This window comes from Euleptes europaea, chromosome 10 (assembly GCF_029931775.1).
Source record: "Euleptes europaea isolate rEulEur1 chromosome 10, rEulEur1.hap1, whole genome shotgun sequence".
In the NCBI taxonomy this organism is placed as follows: Eukaryota; Metazoa; Chordata; class Lepidosauria; order Squamata; family Sphaerodactylidae; genus Euleptes; species Euleptes europaea.
In genome coordinates, this window is record NC_079321.1 from 80,170,361 (window position 1) to 80,190,669 (window position 20,309).

The window sequence follows — 20,309 nt, forward strand, 5'->3', positions numbered from 1 at the left end:
CAATTTCCTTCAGGATACAATGGTTCCATATTAACATACCACACCCTCATTAGCACATTATCTTGATACTGTCAGATAGGGCTTCTGACAGCTCCGTCCTCAAACAAGATGGTTTCCTCACAAACAAAATGGAGTTCTCCGTGAACTCCTCCCCCCCCATTTTGCACATGAGCTCCTGCCAGAGATTTACAATTGTATTGGGACCCGCCCGTGTAAATCTTCGATCTGATATCGGGTCCCGCGCACAAAGCCGAGAGCTCGGCCATCTCCTCCACTGATCGTTCATAATTGTTTCTGTTTCAGTTTTACTTAAGTCGTTACCGGCAGGAAACGACTACATTGTCTCTTTGTTCCTGTAACCCTATTGTATCAGCCCTATAAATGTATCCCCACTCCCCCTGTCATGTATTCCAGCCTTGCTCGTCTCTTACTGAAATCACTGACTTTCTGAAATAAATCTTTGAATCGCTGCTCTGCCTGGATTGAAGGTCTATTGCCTGAAAAGCTGTGTATTTGCTGAAGCCTGACAGATACTTACAGGACAATGATTAGCCATTACCTTTGATACTTTTTGCAGGACAATGACTCAGCTCAAACCCAACCCCTTTCTGACTATATATTACTCTTCCTACACACTTGACACTGAGAGACACTGTCCTTCAGTGTTACTCCTCTGAAGATGCCTGCCACAGCTGCTGGCGAAACGTCAGGAAAGAAAATACCAAGACCACGGTCACACAGCCCAGATAACCTACAAGAACCAGTTTCTGGAACATTTTGCCAATTAAAAAATTTACCCAGCAATTAGAAGACTACAATATAATCAAGGAATCATTTTTCCTAAAACATTAGGAGGTACATGTAGAAATTACTGAATAGAAAGTTGAATATGTCCATTAAATGAACAAACATCTTATTAGTCAAGTTAGGCAAACAGGTGAAGAGAAGTAAGTGGTAGAGCACACGTGCTTTGCATACTAAGGTTCCAGCTTCAGTCTCACAGATTTCCAGTTAGTAGGGGCAGAGCATGGAAGAAAGATCTGCCTCCACTGTCATAGTGAACAAAAGTGGGCCGGGTGATCTGGTTCAACATAAAGCACTTTAAAGTTTTTCCCCAGGACCAAGCAAATATTTAACACAAAGGATGGGGGTGGTTGTCTGTCTGCCCTCTCAGCTTCCCCCTGTCTTTATGCCTGTATTTCCATACCCATTTGGTGGGTTTCTCATTAGTTCATTAGAAATTCTGGAGTTGAGACAGACCCAATGAGGCATCCAGGGCAAATGTGTGTAGCAAACCTCAAAGGCACTTAAAAAAACTTTTTGAGGTTGCGAAGTAGGGACAGAAAAACAGAAGGAGATGGAATGCTTAATTTTCCCCGTCTGCAACTTCTTCCAAGATACTTCCTAGCTCCCTCTTCCCACCCCATGGGGCTCCCAAGAATGCACGCATTTAGAACCCCCACCTGGAAGGGTAACTTTTAATCAGGGAAATACTATGCAAGGACAAGGTCACACATACACAACACATATTGTTTCTCATCTTCACTTCATTAAGGTATTTTTATAGGTACTTTCCCCCATGACTTCTAAATATTACAGTTCTTAATACAAATATGTTTTCTGTGTTGAGCGTAAGTATTTAATTCAAATTTTGCAGTTGCATAGTTGTGATACTAGAGTGGCACTAGAGATATAACCATATAAGATGGGGCAGAAATCTAGTCTGATTCAGAGTTGGCTCTACATTTATGCAGTTTTATTTGCAGTAAACACAGCTATTTCTCTAAAAAAATACTAGAGAATTACAGAAAGACTAAACCATTCAAAATTATTTAAAAATAGTCACATTGCACATGTAACATATTTTATTTTGAACCGCAATAGTCTCACCATTCTATTTGCAGTTCAAGCAGCTGACTTAAACACTGATGTGGTTGGCAGGTTGGTTGGAATGTACTAGATCTCAGTGTGAAAAAAAGGATTGTTTTTTAAATGTATGTAATTGGTAGTGGGGGAGTGATCCTGGTAACCTCAGCAAGTTAGAGTTTCAAGAACAGTAATAATAAGCTCAGGAGTACCTCAGTTTCAAAGAAGGTCAACATTGATTCTGTTGAGAACGGAATAGTCTTACATCAAGTTTATCATATGTGTCTGATGAAGTGGGCTGTGAAAACGTATGCTGCAATAGATCTGTTAGTCTTAAGGTACTGCAGGACTTCTGATAGCTTTCACTGCACCAGAGTAACATGGCTACCCCACTGGAATTTGTTAAAAGAATGATGAATATGCTCAATAGACTTCAGTGTGCAGATTCTGCCATCTTCTGGTGGCACAGATGCAACTCAGCATTTAGATAAGTAAGGTCTTTGAAGCATTAACAAATCATGTAAATATTACAAACAGGTAACAAAATTTTAAAACAAAGAATCTTTCAACAGGAATGTGATCAAGTACATATAGATGATGTTTCTTCAGATGACAACGGACAAGACCTAAGGTAAGCTATGCCTTTTTAAAAAAGCAAAATTAATAATAATATAAAATGTTTAATTTTGTAGGAAGAAAAAGTATTCACTGTTACATATTTTGGGTGTTTGCAGTACCTACAGTTTTGCAACTGATGGCTTCCATGCAGCTGCAAGTAGTGCAAACCTTTGTCTGCCAACAGGTGTAAGAGGAGGAGTAGACTGGATGAGGAAGCTGGCATTCCGTTACAGGAGAGTGAAAGAACTATATAATACTTACAAGAACAATGTAGGAGGTAAGTGTTCTATTATGAAAAGATGCCAGCCACATTTCTCCTCTAAATACTTCCCAAGCAAATTATAATTGATAAAAGTAATGTCTTAAACTTCACATTATTGTTAAAAGCATTCTGAATCTTTTGGTGCTTTAATACTGTGTTGATACAACTTTTTTTTTTGAGAAAACCCTTGGACCCATAGAATTGGACCCTCTTGCCCAGTCTTTACCAAACTTGGCAGTTCTTCTACGGAGAGTCACCAGCAGCTATGCTGCAAATTTTGTGCCTCTACCTTAAAATCCACACACACACACACACACACACACACCCAACAACTCCAGAAAGATTCCTCATAGGCTATAATGTAGTTGGGGAGATTTAAACTTTAAAGCACTGCTGAACCCGGAGTGAATGTGCCAAAGCGGGGTTTTTTTCTTTTTTTTATAAAGATCATTTCTCTTTCTACTAAACCCTGTTAAAAAGGGGGGAAAGATTTGGTACATGTGCACCAGGTTCCACAGGGCTTTAAAATAAAAAAAAACCAAAAAAAACACCAGCAACATTATAGCCTGTGGGGATTCTTTTTTCCTCCCCGGGAAACAAAGAAGGATGGATGGGGGCACCACTTTGGGGCCCATGAAACTGGACCCCCTGACCCAATCTTTATCAAACTTGGTGGTTCTTCTAGGGAGAGTCAGCAGCAGCTATAATGCAAATGTGGTGCCTCTACTTTGAAAGACTGCTCCCCCCGAGCTCAGGAAAGATTCCCTTTAGGGTATAATGTACCCAATTTTTTTCGGGTTCCGAATAAAACCCATACCCGAACCTGAATCTTTTTTGCACACCCCTGTTCTCAACAACACTTTAGTACAACCTTTGATACAGTGTACCCCTTCAGACCACAGGAGCATGATCATATGTCTAAATGCTTTCCCATATGAAAAACTCTTCCTGTGAAACTTAGCATGTCATTTAAAAGTTTCCCTGATATGGTAATTTTCTATGTACAGGGAGGAGGGATATTGGTTTTTGTGTAAGATTATTCAACCAGTCCATGCTGTACATTAATCCACTTTTTATGCTGTGTATGGTCAGGATTTCAGTCCCGTTGGCCGGGTTGATGTTTCTGGGGAGGAGGGGGGTGCTGCCTTAATGTAAGCACTTGTTCCATAGGATTCCCAATAGCCACACCAGGAGACTAGTAGTCCAAATGAGTTGGTTTATTGGTAACACAGATAAGCAGAGCTTAGAAATCGAAAGGCAGCAATGAGGGGAAAATGGCATGCACTTGATTATATGAGAACACTACAAAAGCAGGAGCAATACAGTCTCATGAAATAATACCAAACAGCTTAGGAACACCAAGTCTCCCCTGAGTCTCCTCGACCCTGGGAAGCATATCGAAGCTAGCGGTTTAGATAAGCAACCTTGGAATCCGAGCCGAAACAAAAGTTCAAAGGCAGCCAAGGCTGCCAGAGTTCAAAGACAGCCTGACATTATGATTATTCACCTATAGTCTAAAGTATAGTCAAATATGACTCCATTCATGACTTCCTGTAGAGCGTTTGGTCCGAGCGCCATTGTTTCCTGGGGGCTCCCAGGAGACATCAAGAGTCGTTTAGATTTGGAGTGCAAAAAGCACTCCAACTCGGTCCTAAATAGTGGATCGGGAAGCAGGAAATTCCCCTGCAGCCTTCAAGAGCGGTTTGGACTCCCATATTCTCTGAGAGAGCTTTTATTAAGCCTCTCGTAGAGTTGGAAGTTGTCCCCGCCGGCATAGGGGCTACCATTGCCACGGACGACTCTTTGGATTATAGGCTTTGACCTCCTCTATACATTAACATCAAATAATCTATGAAAAGAACAAGAAGCCTCACCTTTGGAAGTCAGAGTGAGTAAAAAGACACTTTTTGCCTTTATCTTGATTGAGAAGACCTGAATGACGATAAAAACACCTACGAAAACCGGCGACTCCCTGCCCAGCATAACGAGACTTTTAAAATAAACAAATGCCATTAAATGAACTGACTAAGACCTTATCAACTTGATCAGTGAGTAGACGCAATAAAAGGGACTTTTGAATGACTTTACAACTACCAATTAAATGCTTTGAGGGGAGGGAGGGAGACGAAAACCTTCCCCCCCCCCACTTCCGGCTCTCTTTGATTCAATGTCCAGCCACGTCGCCTCTTAAGACCGGAAGATAATAAGAAGGGCTTTGTTACCATCGAAAAGACAGGGCAGATTGGAAGACTTGAAGTGAATCTCCCCGGTGTAACCATCAAATCGTTCCTACCACTTAACCACCGAGAGGAGACGACGCAGGGTCTATGATACTGCAGTTTCCTGTCTACTTTCTTTTCTTTATCTGTGCTGCTTTGAAGCGTAATTGAGGATATCTTGAAAATTACAAAGCCTGCTTCTATATAAGAATACAAGCAGATATGTCAAACAAGAGGATGGAAGAGATGTTACTCAAACAAATGGACATGTTTGCAGTGCAACAAGATTTAGTCTTTGAAAAACAACAAGCGCTCTCACATCAAGTATTTCAACTAGCTGAGGTGATGAATATCCTATTTAAATCAATTAATGGAAAACTGGACACAATTATTGAGGAGATCCACGATATGAAGACCCAAGATTTTAAAGAGGTAGCTGCAAGTGACCAGCTGGCAATGAGAGAGAGCAACATGAGAGAACTCAATACCTCTACAATCTCCTTGTCTGAGTTACTGCTGACAGGAGGAACATTATTATCCCAAGAAAACACTTCCTGGCAGCCAGCGATGGAGGGAGACATGACAAAGGATTTTACCAAGAAGCTGCTGGAAATTTTAACAAGAAGCCAATGGATACAATCACTGGGATCTTCTTTTACATTTTCAGAGGCCAGAATTGCAGCTACTATATTGAAAAACGGGGGGTGGGGATTGGGAAATAAAGAAGGACTGGCAGATCCCCTCCCAAAACAAGATAATGGCTAAAATGATGCTTATTTTTGGGGTGTAAGGGTGTAAGGTGGATTTACTTTGATGAATTTCTAATGGGAAAATTTGTTTATGTATTGATCTAATCCCTTTATTATAGAATAATAGAATGTTATATAGAGACAATGATGATAATATTATAACTAGGTAGGACTTGAAATTGCTTATAGAAGTAGTATAGATAGCTTAAAGCAAGTCTGTATGAGAGAAAATAAGGATTAGAAATTAATTTGAAATGCAAAAGTGTTAACCAGTAGAATTAGTGACTGAAGAAGATGCGGGGAAGTCACATATAGCAGATAGCATTGAATATTATAGATAACATATTCTCAGTAATAGCAATGAACTTTTTTTGTTACAAGCAGTTACAACTGAATATATTGTTGAGATATGTTTATTTTTGTTGAATTGTAGAAAATAATAAAAATAATTAAAAAAAAATGACTCCATTCATGATGTTTCTAAATATGTAGTTCAGCTCTGCGTCCGACATTTTGCAATTCAGAGAAGTGGAATCAGGGATGGAGGAAACTTTTTTTCTCAAGTTTGTAAACCTCTTTAATGTACCAACACTCAGCCTGTTAGCCACAGGGTAGGCAACAACAGAAAAGGGGAAGTGGGAAGAACTAAACTTACAAAAAATCACAAAAGCACAGGCAAAGACAGACAGACAAGGCCTCCTGCTAAAAAACAACAGAGAAGATGCCCAGCAGATCTCCCTCAGGAGAGAGTTCTATAAAAGGGGATGTAACCACAGAAAACCCTCTCTACATGGTCACAGCCCACCTAATTTCACAAAATAGGAACACCCACAGAAGGGCTTCTGTATATGATCTTAGGCTGGTAGGTTCATTCAAGAGGATGCAAGTACCATGGCCTCAGACTGCTTAGGTGTCAGGCATGTGTTTCAGTTGGTTTCGTTTTCTCACCGACTCTTCCTCAAGGATTGTTTTGCATTCCTGCTCTCTTTGAAGCCTGCAGTTGTCCGTGGGAGCAGCGGTGCCTCTGTACTGTTTGTAATGTGTTCGAAATGATCTCATGAGACTGTACTGCTGAGTGCTTAAACTGCAATATTGGATGGCTGCAATATTGGACCACTAGCACAATGTATTTGCGTATGTAGCTCTGCTATAGAGGATTTGCCCCATGGTATTTTAGCTTGTCCTCTTTATGCAATACCTAGGGAAAAAATACTTTGTACGATATGAACTGGATTAAACTTGCTTCCTGATTCTGATAAATTAGTGGTTACATATTACATATTTATTATGATCATGGACCATGAAGTTATTACAAAAATATAAATTAGTATTTTTGTTGTCAGACACTGACTCATTTATCACTTATAGGCTGTCACTTTTCGCTTTAGCAGCTAAAAAGGTAAGAGCTAAACTGGTGCCAAAGAATGTAAACAGCTAGAACTGATGGCCAACTAGGATATACTCCAATTATACTGTATTTTATCATAATTTATATGGCATCTTGCATTTTATCTTTATTGTGTAGTTTTCTTGTTTAATTTGCTTTGTAAAGGCCTTTGGCTACCTACAAATAAATAAATAAAGAGAGAGAGAGAGAGAGAGAGAGAGAGAGAGTACACTATTTAGAACGGTTTCTAGTTAACAACCTAGCAATCATATCCCGATTTTGGTATTCCGCAGAGGCAAATAGGAAGGCCCTTCAAAATCTCCACAATTGAAATTTGAGTTTTATATAGCCTTCTTAATAATGTAATATGCAAAAATTGTAGACATTATCAGTACAGTTTCATTGTCCCACAGTGATTTTAGAAGAGGGCCTGAAACCACTATTGGTGGTTCTTGCTTTCTCACAAGCAGCTGGCACATGCTCCTTTCACCTTCCTTCCTCAAAAAAGTTATAGCTGAAGTTTAAGGATACAAAGGCTTAAAATACAGAAATATCTATCTGGGCCCTCATTGTGTGTTTTTTATGTGCCATCAAGTCACTTCTGACTTATGGCGACCCTGTGAATTAATGATCCCCTCATTAGCAGGAGTACTCATGTCTTCAAAATGAAGGCTGTGGCTTCCTTTGTTGAGTCTGTCCATCTTATATTGGGTCTTCCTCTTTTCCTGCTGCCTTCAGTTTTTCCTAACATTATTGCCTTTTCCAGTGAGTCTTCTCTTTACATGATGTGCCTACATCACATTCTTGTATAAAGTGTTCTTATATGCTCTGCTCAAATTTTGCATTGGTAAGTAAGTGAATTAGGAAAATATGGCTTCTTTCCATGGACCAATTTCAGTTAATTGTTTTGAGCTATTTTGTGATGGCAGAATCTAAACATGTTTCCCTTTTTAAATCAGGACTCATTGGCCCTACAAAAAGAGATGCATGGCTGCAGTTAAGAGCAGAGATTGAAGCCCTCACTGACTCCTGGCTGACGAATGCACTTAAATCGTTATCAATTATTAGCACCCGGTGAGTGGATGATTGATTGCTGTACAGCAAAATAGCCTTCAGAGCAAAATTGATGTGGAAGAGGAAGGGTTCGTTTAATTTAAGAGTCTAGCTTTAGGCTTTCTTGTTGTTTTTTAAACCCTCAGCCTAAACAAATCAAAGTAAGACTATCTAGCTTTCACCATGTAGTCCTCTTCTTGTTAAAAATCACATACTTTATGTATTTTTCTACCTACTCCATCTGCCAAAAAGAGTACAAGTACCTTTGCATTGGGCCTTTTAAAAAAAAGGAAGTATGTATTTTAAGTTGTGGTAACACATACGGAATACCATTTATTCCCCCACCCCCAAGATTTTTTCCCAAAATTATGAAGCCATTGGCTTGAGTTCCACTGTAAATTTCTATTAGTGAAAAGGGTGGAATTCTTTGCTGATTCCTCACCTATATACTGCAGACTTCCCCCTTACGCTGTTCCTGTGGGTCCCCTATTCTCCAAGAACAGCATTTCAGGAGCATTTGGAGCTGCAGAGGGAGCAGGGGACAAGGAAGTCCTGCTGCATCGATAGAAGTGGCTTTCATTGGTGAAAACGTACTACAAGATCCAAGCCATTGGACTCTATTAAAGCTACATCAGCAGCAGTAGTATTCATAGCTTTTTGAATGGTCTCTCTGGACATTCAGAGCCATTAATTAATAAAATCAGTGTTTCCTTTTTAAAATGGAGAAGGGATCTGGAAGGTACCAAAGTTGTAATATTGAAATTAGTAACATTAATCGAATTTAGTATGCTTTGGGTATATATGGAAATCGATTTGCAGGGGACAGTTTCTTTGTTGTACTGATCTAACTCTCACTGAATTTAATGGGGTTTCTTTAACATTAAGTAGTCAGTTGTATGTTTCTTGGGTAATCTGAAAATTTTAAAGTATTTAGACATTAAAGTCTGTGATAATTTGTCCAGGGATATTAAACTGTTCCCTGACTGGTTTCTGAATGTTGTGATTTTGTACGTCTGATTTGTGTTCATTGACTCTCTCCTGCAGAGGCAGAGACAGATACTTTTGTCCAATATAGATTGTAGAAGGGCGTTGTTGGCACATGATGGCATATATTAAATTGGATGATATGCAAGTGGATGTGCCCAAGGGTAGTGTAATTGGAGTTAGTAGGGCCCATAACAGTATTACCAGAGTGTATAAGGGGGTGAAGCTGGCATCTAGGTCTGTTCCAAGGTTTGATTTCTGGGTTTACGTCTCTGATAGGTGATCCATGGTTGTTGGTGAGAAGCAGTTGTAAGTTAGGGGTCTACCTGTAAGCAAGGTAACACCTGCCAGTAAAGGCCTGTGAAACAGAAATATCCTTATCCAGGGGAGTCTATAGGTCATTAAGGAGGCACTGAAGTGGTGTAAGTTGTGAGCTGTAGGAGATGACCAGGGGGTGTTGTTTATGCTGTCACCTTTGCCTCCTTTGCATCTGTCGTGGAGCCGGGTGGCTCTGGGTACCAGTCTGGCTTTATTGATCTGCTCCTTTGTTTTTATTAGGTGGATATTGTAATGCAAAAAATGTTTTTTTGTAAATCCTCCAGGTAAGAGTTCCTGTCTGACAGAGTGCAACAAATGCGATTGTAACTCAGTGTTTGACTATAAACTATGAATTGTTTTATATATACCTCTGGTAGCTGGAATCATGTGAATATGTTTGACAGTCAGTGGGTTTTGAATATAAGGTGGTGCTTATGTGTCTATTACATAGTTTCACAGTGGTGTCTGGGAAATTTACTTGTTGTGTGGATTGGTAATGGTGAGGGTGATGTTGGGGTGGGAACGTCCCAGTAGAAACTCTTCAGCGCTTCCTTTCCACATGTTCAGGGGATGAAAATCTCATCAATAAACCTTAGATATAGGACAGGAGTTGAAGAAGCATTACTCTAAACTAGCCATGAAAACGTTTACATATGATGGTGCCATGCAAGTGCCCATAGCTGTGCCATTAGTCTGAAGATAAAGACTGTTATCAAATTCAGAGTGGTTGTGGGTGAGGACAAATAAGCAAAGTTTGGTAAATAGGTTTGCTGCGGCATTATCCGGGAGAGTGTTCATGATGGCTTGTAGCTAGGGTTGTCAGCCAAGCATTGGTAATTGGTGGGAGATGAAGGGGCAGAGACATGCAAATAGAATAGATGCTGTGGCAATGCCGTGGCATCACTACCAGCACAAATCCAGGTGAAGAAGAAGGAGAGTTGATTTTTATATCCCACCTTTCTCTACCTTAAGGAATCTCAGAGCTGCTTACAATCACAATATTTTCCTCTCTCCACAAGATACCTTGTGAGATAGGTGGGGCTGAAAGAGTTCTGAGAGAACTGTGGCTAGCCCAATGTCACCCAGCAGTATTCACGTGGAGAATTGGGGAATCAAACCCGGTTCTCCAGATTAGAGTCCACTGCTCTTAACCACTACACCACACTGTACGATTCAAACACTATGTAGACCACAGAGTCAATATAGTCAATAGAGTGGTGACAGACACCCAGGGGTTCAGGGCGGGAGGTCTTCCACAATAGGGGGACACATGGTCCCCTTACTTGTAGCTTGTAGGGATGGGGAGGATGTTGATATCAACATCAATGGTTGCTAAGATGGTATTTCTCTGAAGACTGCCGATGGACTTTAGTTTCTTCAGGAAGTCAGTTGTGTCACATAAGTAGCTAGGGGTGCTGATGGCATAAGGCGTGAAGATGGAGTCCATACAGCCAGTATATATATATATCCACCACAGTGATGGTGCCAGTACCTGAAACAGTGGGTCATCCTGGGTTAGCAGGTGTGAGTATCTTACGTAGTAGGTAGAAAGTCTCTGGGTATGGATCACAGGGTGTATCTATATCTGTTTGTTCTTGTATATGAATGGATGTGTGTGTTAAGTGCCGTCAAGGCGCTTCTGACGCATTGCAGCCCTATGAGTCAAAGTCCTTCAAAATGTCCTATCTTTGACAGCCTTGCTCAGATCTTTCAAATTGCAGGCTGTGGCTTCCTTTATTGAGTCAGTCCATCTCTTATATGAATGGATAGCTTCTTCATAATCCTGTTCAGATTTTTCTGGTATCTTTTTGTGGAGTCTGAGGCAATTGGTTTGTAAAACATTGTACTGGAGAGCTTTCTCTTGGGTTCCTGGGTATAACCAAGTTTGTTCATGAGGACAACTGAACCCCCTTTTTTGTTTTTTTTAAATTATTATTATTATTATGAGGTCAAGATTGTTTTTGAGGCTGATTAGGGCATCCCTTTTGTCAGAGGGGTGGGCAGAGAAAAAAAATTAATGACAGTCCTCCTGTACTTCTGTAGATCTGGAACATGTATCTTTATTTCTAGCCATAGATCAGTGTAGTTCATAATCTGGATCAAAATTTGATTTGAAAACACATATTTTACTGATGGGTGAGATTCGGATTAATAAATAATGTCATGTACATAGCCAATTTGTTTTAAATAAATATTTTATAATTACATAGATTTAAACTCTGTTTTTCCCTATAGGAGTAACTGTGTAAATGTCTTGGTAACAACAACCCAGCTTATACCAGCCCTTGCAAAAGTCCTGCTGTATAGTTTAGGAGGATGTTTTCCTATTGAAAATATTTACAGTGCTACCAAAATAGGTAAGAAAAATAGTCTTTTAAAATTTCTATTGCTTTGTGGTTGGGTTCCAAACCAATTTACTCCTGGTAATAGAAGAATTTAGGTTGAGCTAGAAATTGTATGAAGAGCCAAAGGGCCAAAATCAATTGGTAGTGGACACAGCATATTTTCATAAACACTGTAGCAGATGACAGAAATTCTTTGGTATTTTTCACTTATTCAGCAAAATTCTTCTATAGAAATTGGTATCTGAAGTCTGGTTCAAACTTCATTGGAGTTGTGAGCTTCAGAAATCTTGAAATTAAATATAGTGAGAGTTTCTAGTAAAGAACACTTTGAAGTCCTTCCCACACTTATCTGCAACTGTTCTCTGGTGGGGCAGGGTCGGGCAGGGTCAACTTCTGGGAAAGTATCTCTTCTTGTCCCAGGCAGGATCATTAGGCTTTTGGTGAACAGGGAAGAAAGGTTTCCCTCAACAACCCTCACTGGCCCTGGCTGGCTAGCAGAGAGAAGATCATAGGCTGCACTTTATTAGAGCAAGACAACTTCAGTTTGTTTTTCCCCCCAGAGCCTTTTCTCTTTTCCTGGCAGGGACTCAAGACTCACTTTTCAGCCAAAGTCCTCACTTACGTGAGCTTTCCTCTTCATCTAAACTGCAGGTGCTCATCAACAAAATGCTCACACTTAAAAGGCCTTGCTGAGGCTTGCTTCCCTCCCTGCTGTGCTTGGCAGGGTATAGCAACAGAGTACTCAAGGATGGAGGCCTCTTGGAGCAAGCTGCTCTCTTCTCCCTAGCTGCAATGTAGTGGTGACAAATCGCTCATGGACCAAGACCTCAGGGTGGCACACACACACACACCCCTACACTCCTGCCTGGAGTTTGAGTGACCCTTACAGATGAAGCAGTGCCATAGACACAGGGCTTACAGAGGGAAATTCCCCCTTTTTGGTTGGTGGATTATGGGAAGAAGTGCTTGCAGGTATGCCCTCACAGAGGTGCTCAGGGACAGAGGACAAAAAGGATTTTCATTCCCGGCGGATGGAGAACTTGCTGCTCAACTTACCCAGAACTTGCTGCTCAACTTGCTGCTCAACTTACCCAGAAGTGCCAAGTAGGGCCCTGTGGTGACTTGTCTAGGCACAGGACAGTTGAGATTTGCAATATTAACTGGGCCTCACCGTAGACCATTAACACACACACTCATGATCACGGCAAATATGGGACTTATGGACCTAATGCAGCATAAAAGAACATTTCACAGACCAGTACTTTGCTGGTTCCTCATCCCCTCCCAGGGCTGACCTGACCATATAGGTGATCTAGGCAGTTGCCTAGGGTGCTGAACTTTGAGAGGCACCAAAAAAGCCGGCGGCCGGGGACGGCGGGGAAGAGGCACCGCTGCGGCGCCTCCTAACCCATTTCCTGGGCACCAAAAACTCAGAATAGGCTTTTAAAGGCTTTTAAAATTTTTAATGGGGCTTCTCGCCCCACAGAGAACAGCAAGGCCGTGTCTGCTATAAAGTGCCTGCTATAAAGCAGCGAGGTTGCACCTGCTATAAAGCAGCCACAGCACCGCCATTCTTGCTGCCGGTGCTTAGTCTATCATCATGACTAAGAGAATAATCTGCGATCTGATCATTCGCCTACTTAGTTTTCCATCTGGCCATCATCTTGCTATGTTACTGTAGACTGGCAACCTTTATGCCCTCAGTTTTTTACATACAGTTTGTGAGAGTAATCCATGGATCTACCTTACAGAGCTGTTGTGATAAAATAGACTGAGAGGCAGTTCTGTAAAAGAATAGACTTGCCTCTTACATAAGGTTAACACAACCTAGGGCAGGGGTGTCAAACTCAATTGTTAACGAGGGCCGGATACGACATAAATGTCACTTGGTCGGACCAGACCATGCCTCACCAGCCCAGTTCGAGACTGGGTGGTGGTGGCTGCCTCGCGGGCTGGATAAGAACTCCCAAGGGGCTAGTGTTTGACACCTCTGGATTATAGGAAGTAAAGGAGAAAAATACTAATTCGACATATTTGTAAGGTTTGCCATCAATCACAGATCAACCCAGCACATTATATGAACGTCAAGGAACTCAATTCCTACTTTAGGAAGTTTGAAAAAAGCAGGCCAGATAAGAGCAATCCAGGGGCTGGATCTGGCCCACGGGCCTTATGTTTGACACCCCTGACTTAGGGTCTGTCTAATCACCAACTCCTGTTTCTAATATTTCAGTAACTGCTTGAGTCAGAAACTGTTACATTGGTCCCAGAAGACACCGGATGGTCCCATTCTTTTTCCATTTAGGTCCATGTAAATGGGACTTTCAACAGAGCCTTCAGGATGTGGGATAACCCTTGTTTTACTCATGGAAACTTCAGAGTTCTTTGTTTCTCAGCTAACAGATTCCAGTTCATGGGGTTTTCACAAACACCTGTTCAGACAGATAATTCCTGTTTCCAGTGAAACAGCCATAGTTTGGTAAGGTTCAGGAAGACAGTGTTTGGCACAACTGCTGAGACTCATGGGATCTTGCCAGAATTCTTTCTGGGAACAGGATGGTAAACCACCAGACTCCTGTGGAAGTAATGTCTCTGAATTGCATAATCTCCCTATATCCATCTCCTTCCTGACTGCACTAGGAACTCCCTAAAAGATTGTTATTACATTGGTTCCCAACTGTGGAACCCAGTGGGGAGCACTCTTAGAGAGTGCCAGTTCTGGGGACTTTCACCCTGGGCTGGGTTCACTTCTATGTTGGGTGCAGTTCATGTCTTCTCTTGGCATTTGCATTCTGATACCTTAGCTTCAACCGATCCTGTTTCTTAGCAGAAAGGTATTTCCACTGAGAATTGTAATTCAAGTGGCATGTGGTCCCACTTTGGGATTAACAGCTTTTATATCCCAGAAGTTGAGACTGCCCTACACCTACAACTAACAAAAGGAACATTTGTTCACTCACCATAAACTGTAATTCTTGGTGTCATAGGGATGGGACCAGGTGTGTGCATATCAATAAATTTGAACTGAAAATAAACCCAAAATTAGCCATTTCAATAAATTTCCAGTTCAGGTTTACCGAATGCACAAACCTGGGGAGAAAGCTAAAGCCGAATAGGCAATTCCGGAAAAAGCCGAAAAGGTTTTGCAATGGTTGTCTATGGAGGAGGGGGCAGCCTTCCAACTGGCCTTTTTAGAGTCAATAATGGCTGCCAGTCTGCTTCCTTCCTCCTTCATGGTGGCTTGCAAGGTTGCTGTGAATTATGGGAAATTGAGTTTTCCCACACTTGTAATGGCCACTTCCTTCCTTCCTTAAGAACTCAATTTCCCGTAATTCACAGCAACCTTGCAATCGACCATGAAGGAGGAAGGAAGCAGAGGGCAGCCGTTACTGACATCGACTCTAAGGTCAGTACATTTAAAATTCTCCTGGGGGGCATTTTTGGAGGTAAAGCCCCCAAATTCACAGTGTAACTTGAAGGGACTCTCCTTGCATGACCTCCGAGGTTTGGTGAAGATTGGGTCAGGGGGTCTGATTTTATAGGGTTCGGAAGGGGCTGCACCCCCTCCTCCATAGACCATTGCAAAACTTTGTTTTTGGGACTGACTTATCTAGCTAAGATTGTCGGTATGATAACTTTGGGGTGACTTCTGCAGAGATGGCCTGCGTAGATATTAACAGGTGTATAAAATTCAAGTTCCATTGAGACATCTCTTTCTATATACCCCTTTTCTTTGCCTGCTTGGGCCATTTAAGGCTGTTGGATTATTTGCTTAGTGTGTACAGTAGGGGTTTTTCCAGGAGATGGTCTAGGGATTGTTGAAGGAAGCCCCTCCCTCTGGAGTCACCAAAAGCCTGCTGTGACCAGAGGAGGTGCTTTCCCAGAAACTATCTGCCCCATCTCTATACTACCAAGAATGGAAATTCACAATAAGTGAACAAGTTTTCCTTTTTGAATGTCCTGCCTTCGGAACATGCTTTTTGCCTTTTTTATAAAATCAGACTTTGTGCTCTCCTTACAAGAGCTCAAGAACAAACTTCTGACACAGTAAAAAGGCTAGTTTCCTCTGCATCAAGACTTACCCACAACCTCACTATTACATGGAGATTAATATATTACAGAAGGGCAGCACTAATACATTGCTAATATCTAGTGTTACCACAATTAATCTCCACCTGGATAGGGCTTACTGTACCAAACTGTAACATTATAGAATTTTTCATCAATTTCTGAAAGATTTGTACTACGGAATAAATCTGCTTAGTCAAGCTCAGCTTTATCTGTAAAATAAGCTAAATGCTGCGTAAACTTAGCATTTGGATATCCACAGCATTTTATAGTACTCTCCTAGCCCTTTGCAGATATCTGTGATACTATTTTGATAGCTCAAATAAGTAGTGCATTGTTTTTCAGGCAAAGAAAGCTGTTTTGAGCGTATAGTCTCCAGGTTTGGCACTAACATAACTTATGTTGTGATTGGAGATGGCCGAGATGAGGAGCATGCAGCTAATCAGGTAACTTCTCTCTGAACTCTTTATCTCATTTATCTTCCAGGAAAAGAAAGTTGCTTTGAACGAATAATGCAAAGGTTTGGCAGAAAAGTAGTATATGTTGTAATTGGGGATGGTGTAGAAGAAGAACAGGCAGCAAAAAAGGTAACCTGTCTCATGAAATGTTGGTGTGACGTGTAGATATTGATGCAAGCTTTGCTGTTTGCATTTCTATTAGTATGGCACATGGGCAAATGATTGGAATTGATAGATGTCAAAAGCCAAAAAACATAAGGCCTACACTAAACCATTTGGATTCTATCATATACTTTATGATGAGCTGTGTAAATCTAAAGTATATTGATGAAAAACCTTCAAAGAGCTAATTAACTTCAAACAAATGAAATCTGCAAAGTAGATACCACAGTGATCAAATGAGAGGGTTTAGTAAAATTTCATGAGTAAATGTCGAAAACCTAAGTGAAGCATGTAAAAATTAGCCATCATGAAGCAAAACTTGTAAACTGTATTTGACGAGACTAGTTCAAAAATAATTTGTTTCATTTCCTTGAAAGGTGCAGCTTGCACAAAGCTACCACCCTCTTCCACAGCACCAAATGAAGAAGATTTTGTAGGCAAAGGGAATCATGTGCACAGTGAAGCTGCTGTATCTATAAGGGATCATTGAATTTGGGGCATTCACGTGCCATAGCTTGCATTTGATACATGGAGAGCAGTACTAGGAACTCTGCCCTGCATACTTGAAGCAATTGTAAGGAACGTGTAATAACTGAGTAATCAATATCTTAAAAGAATTAACAGAGAATTAACTTGAAGTCTTAAAAACAAAATTCAACACATTCCCCATTACAGAATAATAATCAGTACTGTGGAGAACTTTGTTGCAAGCATTTCATGTCTTGACCCAAAATATCCAAAACAGTCCTGGATTTTGGAAAACCAAGGACTACCTCTTCTTAATATCAGATAGTAACTGCTGGCTTGGCTCTTTAGCAGTTTTTTTTTTTTAATACAGGTTCCAAATGGTTGATTTTAATAGATACAGTACAGGAGTGTCTTGTAGTCTATTCAGAAAACCAGGTGGTTGGCTTCTGCGCTTTACAGTTGGCATGTTCTCTAACTGTACCTGTTGCTTGCATGAACAGATGTGGTAGAATAATTTAATACAAAATAGATCTGAACTGGCTACGAGTAAGGATATTAAAATACCGGCCACCCTATTAAAGATAGTATTCTCGTAAAAGTAGTTTTTTCACTGGTGGGGCAATAATATGTGATGACATCAAGATCTGAATATAGTAGCTGATGAAAAGCGTAGCTTCTGGTGTTCTGCTCCAACACAACAAGCACCAGTAAGCATATCCACACTTCCAAACACAAAAGAAGGGGCTCCAAAAGTGAATGTATCACTTGCAGGGGACATTTTTATTGTCTTTTAAATACTGGATGGAAGCGCAAAAGCAGATGCAGTTACTATTAAGATATGCAGATGCCCTAAAGTTCTATAAGCGGAATCTGCTAGAAGCTGTTGAAGTTCCTGACAGCAATGTTACCTATAGTTTTTCCCCAGATGAGCACAAAAAAACCACTGGAAATTGTGACTTAGTAAATTTCTGTTAGTGACTGCCTCATAAAAATAATAATGATTTTTTTTCATCATTCCACCCACAATAGAATTTACTTGAGCCCATTGCTGTAAAATTTAAGTTCAGGTCTATTTTGGTTTGAATTTTTGTTTACTTAAGAAATAATCAAGATAATTCTATGATGCTTAATTAAAGTATATAAGAACAAGCGTAACTGTTGATGATATAAAATGTACACTGTTCTTTTCTCTTCACTTTCTTTTCCCACCCCCTTAACAAAAACAGCACAATATGCCTTTCTGGAGGATATCTAGTCACTCAGACCTCCTGGCTCTACACCAAGCACTGGAATTAGAGTATTTGTAACTGTGTCACATAACTGACAACTTTTTATATTTCAAAGTACACTGAATTTTTTTATGTGTGATCCAGTGCCTCTGGCTTTACACATATGTATGGTCTTAAGAAGAAAAAGAAATATTTGGAACAAAAATTCCAAAATGAAGAATCCAGATCACTGAATGGAATTACAACATTAATTCTACACAAGGATGATTCATATGGTCTTATATACACAACATTTCTGATGATTAAAGAACTATGAAAGGAGGTTGCTGGTACACACCAAACGAGCCCTAGCCAGAGTGGACAGCTTTTGCAATGGACTCAAAGTAGGAAAGCAACTATATGCATTTTCTGATCAACGGGTGGTATTCAAAACATTCCTCACTATGGGATATATATTCTCAGCACTGAGGTTTGAATCAAACTTTAGCCTACCTAGCCCAGAAAATCTGAATTGGAATGCACTCAGACTGTACAATGACAATCCTGTCTAGATCTGTAATAAGTGTAAAATATTGGTGAAAATAATTTACTGTGACTTTAATTAGCAGCTGACTTTGGCAGTGGATGCAATTTGTTTAATTTGGGGTTTGTGTGGGATGAGAGGGTATATAATAATTATTGTCTCTTTTATACGTTTGGCAAACAGAATGTGCATAATGATGTGTTGTGCCTTAAAATACAAGATCTTATTTGTGTGTTACAATGTAACATTAGTTTAAAACAATGTAGATAAAATAAATCTTTGTGATAGTTTGACATGACCAAATTTCAAATTCAAATAATCGAAAAGCAGTGCTGCATCCAAAGCACTTAAATATTTGTCACAGTAAGAAAAAATATAATTGGAATCTTGTGTTGTTCTTTAGTTTCTTAATAATTCCACTGAACATAGGAGGTAAGTGAAGAGAATATCAGGATGCTGAAACGATATTGGGCACAGTAGGGGGGAAATCACAATGGCTTATTTCTTGAAAATTTCTTCTCTAGTCTCACCTTTAAAAAACAAGAGCCATATTTATGGATTATTTGCACAGAAACGAGATTCATTTTATGAAGGGTGCTTTAAAAAGCTGTAGACTACTTGCCATTTACTTATTATCAAATTATATTCTAACATATTTAACAAGCAATAAGTTAATCAGTAAACAGGCAAAATCAATAAAACTAATTCAGAAAGGTAAGGGTGGATGAGTACACACTGGCCTTTCATTGTAGGCAGCAGCCTACAGTAGCATGCATGCCGAAATTAGTTCTAGATGGTGTCACGGTTAACAAAAGAGAAGCCCCAGATAACTCCAGTGATAGTGTTCAATGATGGAAAACTAGAAAAGGAGGAGAGCAGTATAGGATTCAATTGAGTTCTCTTTCCTTCCTCTCCTAGCTAGCTATTAACCTCACAACATAACAGTCTGCTAGCAAGTACTTGCAAGCGTTAGATCTGTGTGTATGTTCATTCTATTTATCCAGCCAGCTGTTCCATGCATATGCAGGATCTTTATCTGCAAATTGCTCCTGTTTGGGGCATGCATGCTACTGTAGGCTGCTGCTTGCAATGAAAGGTCAGTGTGTGCTCATCCAACCAAACTATCTCATCCTCTCTAGGGCCCTGTGCACAAATTACCCTCTGCTCTAGAAATACACCACTGGTGACTGGGGCCCTGTGAAGGAAAGGCATGAGGAGGCTGAATAGGTATATGGGAGGTGGACGTGGGCTTCCTGCTGCAAGGAATGTTGCAGTACGGTGTTCATGCATGGTGGATGGCCATCAGGAGAGAAGCAGGAAACTCTGTAGTTCCCTATGCTTATCCTCTCAAATGGGTGCAGCTGCATTAATGGAGTGATGGATCATGCCTTTGGATTTCAGGTTTTTCCCCCTTCCCCCCTTTTTTTGCAATTCCAATTTATGGAAGCTAAAAGAAGTGAAAATGGCTAAAAATGCCAGTGCAGATCTAGAATATTTCTTTGTGACAATGCATTTTTGGTTTTCTTCCTGCAGTGTATCAGGTCAAGGAAAGGAACTGAGGGTTATATACCCTTTCTTACCCACCTTAGTTTCTATTTTA

At 40.4% G+C, this 20,309-nt stretch overlaps 1 protein-coding gene across 2 annotated transcripts in view; it reads left to right on the forward strand.

Annotated features, from left to right (window-relative positions):
* The window catches only part of EYA4 (EYA transcriptional coactivator and phosphatase 4), a 231,460-nt gene extending 212,184 nt beyond the window's left edge, over positions 1-19,276 (forward strand). For both annotated transcript variants that reach the window (XM_056856382.1, XM_056856381.1), the window contains 6 exons: positions 2,439-2,497; positions 2,601-2,761; positions 8,061-8,175; positions 11,692-11,813; positions 16,356-16,456; positions 18,184-19,276. In XM_056856382.1, coding sequence (XP_056712360.1) covers positions 2,439-2,497; positions 2,601-2,761; positions 8,061-8,175; positions 11,692-11,813; positions 16,356-16,456; positions 18,184-18,264 — 639 coding nt within the window. In that variant the 3' untranslated portion in view covers positions 18,265-19,276. The remainder of the gene's footprint in view (positions 1-2,438; positions 2,498-2,600; positions 2,762-8,060; positions 8,176-11,691; positions 11,814-16,355; positions 16,457-18,183) is intronic.
* The last annotated feature ends 1,033 nt before the right edge of the window (positions 19,277-20,309 follow it).